Below are 14,198 nucleotides of genomic sequence, written 5' to 3' on the forward strand. Positions count from 1 at the left end.
AGCTGGTGGTGTCTCTGACTCAGAGTGTGGAAGTCACAGCGGAGAGATTCAGAAACTGCCTCTCTAGTGTCATGAGCTGGATGAATACGAACTTTCTCAAGCTCAACACAGAGAAAACTGAGGTGATTGAATTTGGCCAAAAACCCTCTATCTGGAACCACTCATGGTGGCCTCCAGAAGCAGGCGTGTGTCCAGTCCCAGCACAAAAAGTGAAGAACCTGGGTTTCCTGGTTGACAAAGATTTAACACTAACTTCTCAAGTCAACCAGGTCACCTCGGCCTGTTTCATGACGATTAAGCTTCTTCGGAAAATACTGCCTTTTATTCCTTCTTCCTTAAGGAAAACAGTAGTAGGGGCCTTAGTTCTATCTCGTATTGATTACTGCAATGCGCTGTATGTCGGAATTGGAGAAAGACAGCTCTCTAAACTCCATTCGCTGCAGAACGCTGCTGTAAGAGTACTGTTAGATCTTCCGAAACACCATCCCACATCATCGGGCATAAGGCTTCTTCACTGGCTCCCTGTGCGGCGGAGGATACAGTTTAAGGCTGTATGCCTAGTACATAAAGCTGTAAATGGGCGAGGTGCAGACGATATGAAATTTCTTTTCCCTCGCTATGTACCGACACGGACATTAAGATCTGGTAATCTAGGCCTAGTTTGTCTATCTAAGATCAAGAGGGCTCGATGGGGTGGTAAGGCTTTTTCATTTCAAGCGACAAAATTATGGAATTCCTTACCTACAGAGCTACGATTAGGAACAAATAAGACTCTGTTCAGAAAGGCCTTAAAAACCTGGCTATTTACCAAATCTTTGACAGGATCTGTCAAAACCCTTTTCTCTTACAGTGCCAAGACGCACCGGCATAAGTGCGCTTAATAAATAATTCAGTCAGTCATACACTGTGCACACAGTCTCAACTTCACATATACACCGCACACACTGTTGCAGCCTCCTAGATACAGTTTACACACAGAAGCAGCACATACACAACACACAAGCACAACCGTACAGATACACTAAGATCACAACCACAGTCTTGCATGTACACTCACAAACAGTAACATCTTCAAAGATAAACCACGCCCTCCATTACACCTTCACAGATACACTTCGCTGAGTTACACTCACACAGATATATTATACACACAGACCCAAACTCATCGATACCCTGTTCACACGTCTTTGCAAATATGTTGTACACCCAGAAGCAAACATTCAGTCTCAGAGATGTATAGCACATATACAGGCAGCCAACCCCAAAGATACAGTGTGCACGCGGATACAGGCATTGAACCATGCAGACACACTGTACAAGCAGACTAAGGGCCTGATTACGAGTCTGGTGGTCCGAGGACCGCCAGACTTGTGGGGGCACTGCAGTGGCTGTCCAGCCACCGCCGCACCGGAACTCCGACTGCCCTAATAAATCTAGGGCGGTCGGACCTCCATTGCACCACAGCAACCGCAAGGGATCAGAGATCACTGCAGCAACTGCAAGGGATCAGGGACCACAGCGGTCCCACCAAGATTATTACGAGTTTCCTCTTTGCCACGGGTTTCATGAGGGTTCCTACTCCATGAAAAACGTGGCAGAGATTAAACAAAGGAGGCCCTACAGGGCCCCCTTGAGCCTGTACCTGGCACTGTCTTTGACGTTCCCATTGGGGTGCCTATTTCCTAGGCACAGCCGTGGGAGCGTCAAAGAACCACTTACCAGTGACAAAAAAAGTCGTAATAGCACATGGGTTCGGCGCTGCAGGAGTAGGCCACCGTTGTGGGGGTCCCGTACCCGCACCGCCAAACTTGTAATAAGGCCCTAGCTGTATTCATAGATGCACTCATTGAATCTCACAGGTAAAACCAGAGTACCATACACTGTGTACATCAGTACAGCCTCACAGATGCACTGCGCACGGAGCTAAGCTCTCAGATATATAGTGCACACAGACAAAAATAACGTATACAACGGACGTCCTGTACACATAGATACAAGCATTCAGCCCCAAAGACACTCGGTACACAGGTACGTCCTGAACCTCATAGATACACTGTTCATTCAGACAGCATGCACACAAACAAGGATTCAATCGCACAGATTCAGTACAATCCTATGGATTCACTATGCGCGCAGCCGTAGATACATAATACACAGAGGCAAACTCGATATTACAGATTAGAGATAGGTAAAGCATCAGACATACTCTGTACACACAGGGACGCTCGCCACACAGATTCGAACATTATTTAGCACAGGTGCACTGTACCAAGATAACATCATTGAAGAAACAGATGTACAATGCACACGGGTAATTGTAGATGCAGATGTGAACATTCAACCTCACCGATAGAAGCATCCGAGCCAGAGGTCTACAGAACAGACAGAAATAAAAAATCAGATTCACAGATGCACTCTGTATGCACACGCTCCTTAAACTAAGGATATGCTGTACTCACGCATGTGCATGCATTGAACCAAACAGATATAATGTAGACACATGTATTCGTACACATAAAAACAAACGTTCAACTTCACAGATAAAATCACGCAACCACGACATACAGATGCAAGCGTTCAGACTCACAGATACGCTTCACACGAGGCACTCATTTAACTCGGAGACTTTCACATACAAAAAGAGTCATGGAATCATACACGTACACTATTCACAGAAATATCAGCATCCAACTTCACCTATAGTGTCATACAATCCAACAGATACATCATACCCACCGACACAACCTATCAGACACACTGCACAGAGCCAGCTGTTGAACCTCGCAGACACACTTCATACACAGATCACTTGTACGCGTAGCTACAATCATCCATCCTCGCAGGTACACTTGATGCACAGATCACTTGTACGCGTAGATGCAATCATCCATCCTCGCAGGTGCACTTGATGCACAGATCACTTGTACGCGTAGATGAAATCATCCATCCTCGCAGGTACACTTGATGCACAGATCACTTGTACGCGTAGATGCAATCATCCATCCTCGCAGGTGCACTTGATGCACAGATCACTTGTACGCGTAGATGAAATCATCCATCCTCGCAGGTACACTTGATGCACAGATCACTTGTACGCGTAGATGAAATCATCCATCCTCGCAGGTGCACTTGATGCACAGATCACTTGTACGCGTAGATGCAATCATCCATCCTCGCAGGTGCACTTGATGCACAGATCACTTGTACGCGTAGATGCAATCATCCATCCTCGCAGGTACACTTGATGCACAGATCACTTGTACGCGTAGATGCAATCATCCATCCTCGCAGGTACACTTGATGCACAGATCACTTGTACGCGTAGATGCAATCATCCATCCTCGCAGGTACACTTGATGCACAGATCACTTGTACGCGTAGATGCAATCATCCATCCTCGCAGGTACACTTGATGCACAAATCACTTGTACGCGTAGATGCAATCATCCATCCTCGCAGGTACACTTGATGCACAGATCACTTGTACGTGTGTACACGTAGATGCAATCATCCATCCTCACAGGTACACTTGATGCACAGATCACTTGTACGCGTAGATGCAATCATCCATCCTCGCAGGTACACTTGATGCACAGATCACTTGTACGCGTGTACACGTAGATATAATCATCCATCCTCACAGGTACACTTGATGCACAGATCACTTGTACGCGTAGATGCAATCATCCATCCTCGAAGGTACACTTGATGCACAGATCACTTGTATGCGTGTACACGTAGATGCAATCATCCATCCTCACAGGTACACTTGATGCACAGATCACTTGTACGCGTAGCTGCAATCATCCATCCTCGCAGGTACACTTGATGCACAGATCACTTGTACGCGTGTACACGTAGATGCAATCATCCATCCTCACAGGTACACTTGATGCACAGATCACTTGTACGCGTAGATGCAATCATCCATCCTCGCAGGTACACTTGATGCACAGATCACTTGTACGCGTGTACACGTAGATGCAATCATCCATCCTCACAGGTACACTTGATGCACAGATCACTTGTACGCGTAGATGCAATCATCCATCCTCGCAGGTACACTTGATGCACAGATCACTTGTACGCGTAGATGCAATCATCCATCCTCGCAGGTGCACTTGATGCACAGATCACTTGTACGCGTAGATGCAATCATCCATCCTCGCAGGTGCACTTGATGCACAGATCACTTGTACGCGTAGATGCAATCATCCATCCTCGCAGGTGCACTTGATGCACAGATCACTTGTACGCGTAGATGCAATCATCCATCCTCGCAGGTACACTTGATGCACAGATCACTTGTACGCGTAGATGCAATCATCCATCCTCGCAGGTACACTTGATGCACAGATCACTTGTACGCGTAGATGCAATCATCCAAATTTTACTATTTGTATATATAGAACTCTAACCACTAGTCTATGTGGTAGACCTTTGTACTTACTACCATTCCTATGTGATTTTAGAGTTTATCTGTTTGTATCTCTTCCTTGAGTGACTTTACACCTTGCACATTTGCAATTTGTTTCTGTTTGTATCTGTTATGTAACTCATGTAATCCAAAGTCCTTATGTAACGCAACTGGTTCTTTTGTAAAGCGCTCAAACACCTCCGGGTAATGTTTGCGCTATATAAAATAACATTTAATAAAAAATAAAAAATACATCCTCGCAGGTGCACTTGATGCACAGATCACTCATACATGTAGATGCAATCATCCATCCTCGCAGGTACACTGTACAAAGAGATACTGACATTAAACCTCACAGATACGCAGTACTCACCTAAAAAATGTATCATCCAAAAGAATAACTCTACAGATACAGCATTCACCTCGAAGAAACGCTATAAACACAGGATAACTGCACATGTACATACAGGCTTTCAACCTCACTGGTACAATCGGGTAATCACAGAAGCATTGCATAAAACTATAAAAACAATCAATTGCAGAAATCCACTGTTTATAAGTGTCATCATTCAACTTCAAATGCAATGTACTCACAACTATGAGTTCAATCTCAGAGACTGTGAGCACAGGTATACCTATTCAACCTTGCAAATACACTGTAATGACAGATCAAATCCTATAACCCCACAAATAAATTAACCCTGTACGTAGAGATAGGATCATTTAACTACACAAGTTGACCATAAATAGAAGTTCGCACTTTCAACCTCACTAACCGGTTATAGAACCACACAGATACACTGTACAATGATTCTACTTTCCAGCTCATCTAAACAGATACTACGGCACAACTTCCGAGGTACTCAGGACACCAAATAGGATCCTGAATACCACAGATACACTCTGCTTATGTTCCTATGAATGATGGTCACTAAGTGTGAGCATACCATATGGCAAAACGAATGATCCGCATACTGTATAAACGGGATGGCATAAGAAATAGGACTAAATATACAGGTACCGTGTGAATCGAGTGCTGGAGGAACATGCGTGAGATATACACGAATCCCACAGATTGAGTGACAGAAGGAGATTTATAAGATGCACATGTACACTACAGAAATAGTGATGAAAGATATGCAGAACATGTCCACATACCCTACAAATAGAATGATGGAATTATGTACACAAAATGTATATAGATTCTATAAACTGAGTGATGAAAGAATGTACAGAAGCGGTACATGTAACTTATAAAAAAGGAGTGATGGAAAAACGAATGGAAGGTGAGCACGAACGCGGTGGAAGAAGGATATGCAGAAGATGTATACGTACCCTATGGAAGAACTGAAGGGAAGATATATAGAAGATGTACACGTACCCCATGAATCAAGTCATGGTAGAATACACAAATGATGTACAAGTACTCGATGAATGCAGTAGTGGAAGGCAATACACAAGATGTACGCATACCCTATAGATAAAGTTATAGAAGAACATAAATATGCACACATACCCTATGCATGAAATTATGGAAAGATATACATTTCCTGGGTGCACACATACCAGATGGAAAGCTATACAAAAGATTTTACACATACCCTATGGAAGATGTAATGGATGGGCACATAGCAGATGTACATGTGTGCTATAGAGGAATGATGAACGGATATAGGGGAAGATGTACACATACTTATTGAATGATTGATGGGTGGACTAAGCAAAGAACATGTAGGTGATCTGTACATACACTGTGAATGAAGAGGTGTGTGACAGCCTTCATATGAAGCAAAGGGATTGCACAACAGGAACTGATATCCTGCGGATGGAGACGAGATACAGTTGCTTAAGATGAATACGCAAGGCAGAATGTGTCACATTCTGAGCACTACAACGAACTTAACTCTCTTATATACCTTATAGAGAAAGTGGTGATCTACAGTAGAGTGATACACACTGGCTATAGGGAACACCTATCAGCCTATGATTGAGAGGTACCGACACATGCAGGCGTGGGCTGCTGAGTGTGGAGAGGTATAGTAAACAGGAGCCTATAAAAGGAAAGAATGGTACCCTCCATATGTGATCCATTATCGAGGACACAAAGCACCATAAGGATGTTCTAGAGTATGACATCCCGTGAGTGCAGGGATGGATCCCATGGCTTAAGTGATGCCTGACATTTTAGTAACAATTAACCTTTTGGTGTTGGAGTGGTGACTTCCTAAGTGGAGCTGCATCCTAGGAACCAGTGGCAACCTATTAGTAGAGTGATACACTATGTATATGAAATACTGTAACCTTTGGGTGAGTGGTGGCACCTGGATTAATGCTAAGCCTGGGCGGAGACCTCCGCTCCGCCTACGGAATGTGCGGAGATTTGCCTCCTCCGCATTCCGCGGAGAAGCCAAAACTCCGCACACTCACACTCCGCAGCAGAGCGGAGTTGGCCAGCCCCCGCCTCTACCCGCCCATTAACAATTAATTATAAATGACATAAAAGTAAAGAAAAACAACTTACCTGGACTGCGGCGTACCCGGGCTGCCCTCCTCCTCTTCCTCGACGTCTGTGCGAAAACACCCACGAATGCACAGTTCTTGCGAGAAATGCGTGGGCGCAAGCGCATAAGCAGTTTTTGCAGAGACGGCAGGGAAGAGGAGGGCAGCCCAGTGATGCCGCAGTCCAGGTAAGTGCTTTTTCTTTACTTTTACGTCATTTATAATGAATTGTAAATAGGAGGGGTGAAAGCAGGTGGCGGAGTGGAGTTCCACAGAGTTTGTTCTCAACTCCGTGGCCCTCCGCGTAGCCCCGCTACGTCCAGGGCTAATTAATGCACAAGGTGCCCACTGTGCACCATAGGATGTCACTCATCCAGAGGTTACGGTATCATTAACACATAGGCAGGGGCGTAGCTTCAGGGGGTGTTTATGGTGTTACACCCCCCCTAATAAATGTTGTTCCTGATAAATAGCTGGGTTCAGGTGCTTTCAGTCGGGTATGGTGAGGTGTATGTCGGATTTCACCAGGAAATTTTACATGAACACAGACAAAAATGCATACACGCTCTCTGCTTCTCTGTTTTGAAAGTCTTTAAAAATGTTGGTCATTTTATAAGATATTGTATTTTCCCTCAGTACCCCTGCGAATGCAAATTCGTCTCCTTTTCCACTGCCTCCTTAGCCACTTTCATGTACCCTGCTTGTCGTATAATGTATTTTAACATCATATGACAGTGTGTTTGTTGGAAAATTGGAAGTTCGCAACCCCCAATCTTACTGACCAAGCTATGTACCTGCACATAGGGCTTACACATAGACCAAAGTCTCTCGTGGTCTACATAACACTCAGAGTAGCAGGTGGCAGGAACATTAAGGAAGGAGAATACAAAGTCTGTGGTTTTCTTGATACACCTCAAAGGTCTACAAATCCCTACCCAGAAACACGCCATGACTCTTACTCATGCTCACCATGGGTAAAATGATATCCCCTTCTTCAAGCAACATCTCTATCATGTTCTTCGCTCCAGATGATGCACCTCGGCCAGTAATGCATCCTGTCCTGCCTGCGAACTCTCTCTGATTCCCTCTCTGTATCCTACCTTCTACTCCCGTCTTCGTAGGGTGCTCTGTTGCTTTGCAGCTATGTCTGTGCTATTTTAATATTTGTGTGTTTGTGAGTGTGTGGGAGTGTACGTATAATTGTACATATACACGCATCCATATGTCTCTTTCTGTCCCTTTCATTTGCTTGCCCACCTTCAGGAGCTGTGCGGATCTGGCTGTGGACTCTTGAGAGCGCATGGCTCCATGCTACAGAACTCCTCTCGGCTGAGAGGCAACAAGACATTGGCTGCATTTGTAAAGCGTTAAGTATGTCTGTTAGTGGAAAGTGCTCCTTGGCTCTCCTTGTAGAGCGCTTTGTTAAGTGTCTCGCATCTTTTTTCACAGGTGAGAAACCCGTTCTGATGAGGACACTGAATCGGTCTATGACCTTTATGATGCATGTGCCGATGTGTCCACAAACCAAAATAATATAACGTGGTATAACATATGGATAATCTCTTGTGGGATTTGTTAGACATGAAATGGTTTCCAGAAAAAAGCCAGGTTTAGGTATGTACAAAGACCCACATATGAAAAAACTATTGTGAGCCCGTATCACAAAATCACAGGTGTGTGGGACAGGAGTCAAAACCACGCACTCTCATACAGAAAGGTGTATGTAAAAATCAGCTTGGAAATATACATTCTCATAAGCCACCAGTCTACACATATGTGTTCTCACAAGTAGCACATCTGCAATGCACACCTGCCCTTACTCACACAGTCCACCTGTGCAATATACACATACACAGACATTTACAAAAAACACAAAGGTCTACTAATAAATATGTACTCACAAATATATGTACAGTGTACACGTGCACATACACACACACACACACACAATAGACACAAGTCGACACATTTAAGTACTCACAACACTTTTGCATGATGCACATGCATGCACAAAGACATTCCTATTATACACAGTCCTATATATACATGTACTCACAAACAACTAATGCGCAATGTATGCATAGGCATACATTGCACACGTCTACACATGTGTACGTCCACATATATGTTTGTGCAGTACGCAAATACTCAATCACACATTGCACGGGTCTACACAGCTATGTATCATAAGCAACAAATGGGCAGTACATTTACCTGCTCACACATATTCTCACGGTACAGAAGTTTACACATTTGAGTACTGACAAATAACACCTTTCCAATACGCACACACCTTCATTCAATGTATGAATGTATGAATTCATGTTCTTACTGAAAACACCTGTGCGGTATGCATACAAGCACACATATCCCAAGATGCACAAGTCTACACATGCATGTATTCACTAATACACAGGTGCCGTGCATACAAGCACACACACATTCACGCTATACTCAGATCTATTGACGCATGTACTTACCGATAAGACCTGCAGTACACAGCACACACATCTGCTTGAACATTCACTCAATGCCCGGGTTTTCACATATATATAATCACAAATAAAGCCCTGCAGTCTACAGACATGCACATACACATTCACACAACACGAGTCTAAACGTATATGTACTCACAAAAAAGCACATGTGCACTACATGCATGCACACACACATTCACAAAACATATAAGTTTGGGCATATATTTGCTCACAAATTACATCTGTGGAATACATACATAGCACGTATACATTTACTTACACAACACACAGGTTTACATACATTTATTCATATGTGGGTTACAAATAACAGCTGTGCCCTGAATATACTTGCACATACACATTCAAACAATACACAAGTCTTCACACATATCTACTCACAACACAAGTAGCATCCGTGCAGTACAAAATAGTGCCTACATATTCATACGGTACACAGTTTTACAAATATATGTACTGACAATTATCACATATGTATGCCACACGTGCACATAGACATCCGCACAATAAACAGGTATATATATATATATATATATATATATATATATATATATATATATATATATATATATATATATATATATATATATATATATATATATATATATATATATATATATCACAATTAACACCCGTGCACATGTTCACATTCACCTCAGTACTCCTGTATTCATGTGTATGCACCCACACAAATCACGTGTGCTTTGCAAGCATATCTACATGCACACTGATTCAAGCTACACAATTACAAAATGCGCACACAAACATAATCCCTGAATAAAACATATTTAGACATACACAGAATGAACAAGGTAGACATACCAGCACACAATTGGACAATACAGATGTACATGTGTGCATTAACATAACACATATTTATGAACCTAGCCACAGACATTTGTGCAAAAATAAATGTACTCACACGTATTCATGCATACAATGCATGAACAGTACTCACAAACACACACGTGCATCTAAACAAAACATTAGATCAACACAACGTGCAATGCATATTGTTACAGGAGATTATATAATATACCCATTCACACACGTCTACAAAATGCTAATTTTCACAAAACATGAGACACGAGCGTACACATATGCACCCCGATTTGGAAAATGCGTACATTTACACATACACAAAACCTGTTGACCTGTTGAAACATACCCACGCAACAACATATGTTCAATAAGTTCAATAAGCAACAAGAACATATGCACACAAAAAGCATGCCTTCAAGACCACATGCACTCAACACGCATGTCTACACATGCTTGTTCTCACAAATAGCACATGTGCACATCGCACATGTGCACATACACATTAACACAACAGGCAGGTGTATGCAGATACAGTATGTGCCTTGAAACAACACACGAGCAGTATTTATTTATGCATACACACACTTATTCATAGAGCACCGAAGATTACACGCGCTCACACCAGGACAATGTCCGTCACGTTAAGCGCGCTTACACCTACCTATGGAGCGCACATTCCATAAGTGCAAACGTACAGCCAGAGCAAGGGACCCTTTACATTAGGACAGGGCCACAGACACCAGCACAATGCACACTTATGGCTCTCCAGGTCCAACCCGGGCACTCCAAAAACTGAACACCGAACTTTTGGCAAAACGTTAAAACGTATTAAGGACGTGACAAGCCAGAGTTTAACGCAAACACGGGAGGTTCGGGATCCACTGGGCAGGTGTACGCATGCTGTCCTCACACTGACGCTCTCTGGGAAACTACAACCAGTGCTTTAAATGGGCCGGAACTGTCCGGTATGGAGTACCGGCACTTTTTTATTTTAAGAGGGAGAGTGCCGGCACGTCTCAAGAGAAATGCAATACTTTCAATTGGAGAGTACCGGCACTTCTCAAAAAGCAGGTACAGAGTACCTGCACTCCAATTTTTCCATTTAAAGCACTGAGTACAAGCACACCAGTATCCCTTCTCCAGGAGCAGAAGGGGTGCGGGATGTTCACTCTGAAGTTGCTGTAAGGAGTCAAGCAAGCGCTAGACATAACCCCAGACACACTTAGTTCTCCCAAGGGAAGGACTCGGCCTCAGGTACTAGCAGACTTAAAAAAGAACGACCAGGCGCGCCTCGGGAAGGAGAGAAAAGACTAGTCAGATGACCATCCCATGGAATGTGGCTCAGAAAGAAACATACCCTAGAGGAGACTTTCATTTGGGTCATTTCCGAATCAGCGTCGGAGCTCTGGGAAGATTTAAATTAAAGTGCGTGAGCTTCGGGGTCTCCAAAGAAGCTTCAGTTTAGCCAGAGCTTTAAATGAGCAGGTACTCACAGCACTGAGTACCTGCACATTGTTTAATTTAAAAGGGAGAGTGTCTGCACTTCTCCGCACAAATGCCTTACTAATAATGGGAGAGTACCAGCGCGTCTTAGCACAAATGCAATACTAATAATGGGAGAGTGTCTGCACTTCTCAGCTCAAATGCCATACTAGTAATAGGAGAGTGTCTGCACTTCTCAGCTCAAATGCCATACTAATAATGGGAAAGTGTCTGCACTTCTCAGCTCACATGCTTTACTAATAATGGGAGAGTGCCTGCATTTCTCAGCTCAAATGCCATACTAATAATGTGAGAGTGCCTGCACTTCTCAACTCAAATGCCATACTAATAATGGGAGTGTGTCTGCACTTCTCAGCTCAAAAGCCATACTAGTAATGGGAGAGTGTCTGCACTTCTCAGCTCAAATGCCATACTAGTAATGGGAGAGTGTCTGCACTTCTCAGCTCAAATGCCATACTAATAATGGGAGAGTGCCTGCACTTCTCAACTCAAATGCCATACTAATAATGGGAGTGTGTCTGCACTTCTCAGCTCAAATGTCATACTAATAATGGGAAAGTGTCTGCACTGCTCAGCACAAATGCCATACTAATAATGGGAGAGTACCCGCGTGTCTCAGCACAAATGCCATACTAATAATGGGAGAGTACCGGCGTGTCTCAGCACAAATGCCATACTAATAATGAAAGAGTACCTGCACTTCTCAGCACAAATGCAATACTAATAATGGGAGAGTGCCTGCACTTCCTAGCACAAATGCCATACTAATAATGGAGAGTACCGGCACTTGTCAGCACAAATGCGATACTAATAATGGGAGAGAACCGCTCGTCTGAGTAGCACCCAGGTACTATAGAGTAGTAGGTACCTGCACTTCTATTTTTCTATTTACAGCACTGAGTTTAGCGCTTCGGGTAGAACCAAGGGTTAAGCCCTTGCTAGATAATTGTGCGCAACCATCCGGTTACGTTTTCAGGATTCGTTAAGTCGCTACAGCCGGAGTGCTTCGAAGCTGCCACGGGGTGTATGAGCGCATTGGACTCTCACAAATAGACAAATGAAGAAACCGCGGAGCGAGTCCGGCTATAGCTGTCTTGCTCACATGTAGGTCATTCATTTATCGCGATATGTGTATGGAGCGGCATACTCGCTTTCCTTGTAAAGCACAATGTCACCCATCTGTGCCATATCCAGGCTTATATTGACCCATACATAAGAACATATATAAAGTTCTTCATTAGGAGGCATGAAATCTCGGTTAAGGTACTCACACGGGACCCAAGAGAGCGTGATTCGAATCCCAAATGTCCTACTCATTTAATCCAATTGTGTTATCCTGGGCCAATCATTGTATCTACCTCTGCCTCACTTCTCTGACCAGGAATCACTAGGAAATGGTCTAAATTCCCCAGTGTTAAACTCTGCCTAGTCCTAGACCTACCCGCCATCAGTTCAGCCCGAAAGTGCCTGGATATTGTTCGGTCCAGTGGAGCGCTTAACAAATCTTCCCACTTGCTCTGTGAGGCAATGATGATGTGGGGTAGAGCCATAGCGGCCAGAGCTCCTGACTTTGGCGCTGGGAAACCAAGTTCAAGTATCGGCGTCGGATCAACATCCTGTGATTCTGGGTGAATCACTTAATGCCCCTGTGCCTAAAACATAAAAATGTCCTTGTGCTAATGTAACTGTTACTCGTCTAAAGCGCTCCAATACCTTCTAGGCGAGTTGGCGCTACATAAAAGTACAGAAACATGTACAGCTGCCTTAGCTCCATATCCCTGTCATTGCTATGTACTTTATCGTGGTACCAGCCTGGGTCTGCGCCCACCCTTCACCCCGCGGCGCTCAGCACAATGGGAGGTACTCACTGGTTGTGGTAGCCCAGAGGGTCCGAGAGGCACAGCTCCGAGATCTCCATCAGTCCAGATAGGGCATCCCCAGGCGGAATAGCGGGCACGGGAGCTCCGTAGGCGTCTAGGCGCCAGCTGGGAGGAGTGGGATGGTGACAGGGAGCTCCGGGTAGAAGGGGAGGTTCAGGCAGAAGGGATCGAACACAGGTGAACAGCGCCTAGTTACGAAATAAAGGACTGATGGAGTGCAGTGCACAGGTGCGGGACTCGGTACCCGGTGCGGGCAGTGTCTTTAAGGAGCTCACTGATTGGCGGAGGCGCTGGGACCGCCATTGGCTCCTGTCTGAGACTGGGCGGTAAGTGGCAGAGCTGAGCTGGGGGCGGAGGAGGGAGGGAACGTGTCTGAAAGGCTCAGACAGACGGTGAGAGCCGCGCACTGGAGAAGTCTATGGGGAGAGCGGTGTCTGCAGCTGGAGAGGAGGCAGTGCCTCGGGCACAGCTCACTCCATCCCAGGGACCGGAGCGGCAGCTCGCTCTATCCATAGGAGCAATAGTAGAGGTCTCTCCATCCACAGGACATAGTAAGAGCTCCTTCTATCCACAGGGGCAAGT

General features: G+C 44.5%; 1 protein-coding gene across 2 annotated transcripts in view; it reads right to left on the reverse strand.

Moving 5' to 3' along the window:
* The window catches only part of ESRRB (estrogen related receptor beta), a 301,561-nt gene extending 287,730 nt beyond the window's left edge, over positions 1-13,831 (reverse strand). For both annotated transcript variants that reach the window (XM_085628067.1, XM_085628066.1), the window contains exon 1: positions 13,605-13,831. In XM_085628067.1, coding sequence (XP_085484193.1) covers positions 13,605-13,654 — 50 coding nt within the window. In that variant the 5' untranslated portion in view covers positions 13,655-13,831. The remainder of the gene's footprint in view (positions 1-13,604) is intronic.
* Between the last annotated feature and the right edge of the window lie 367 nt (positions 13,832-14,198).

The sequence above is a fragment of the Triturus cristatus genome, chromosome 9 (assembly GCF_964204655.1).
Source record: "Triturus cristatus chromosome 9, aTriCri1.1, whole genome shotgun sequence".
Lineage (NCBI taxonomy): Eukaryota > Metazoa > Chordata > Amphibia > Caudata > Salamandridae > Triturus > Triturus cristatus.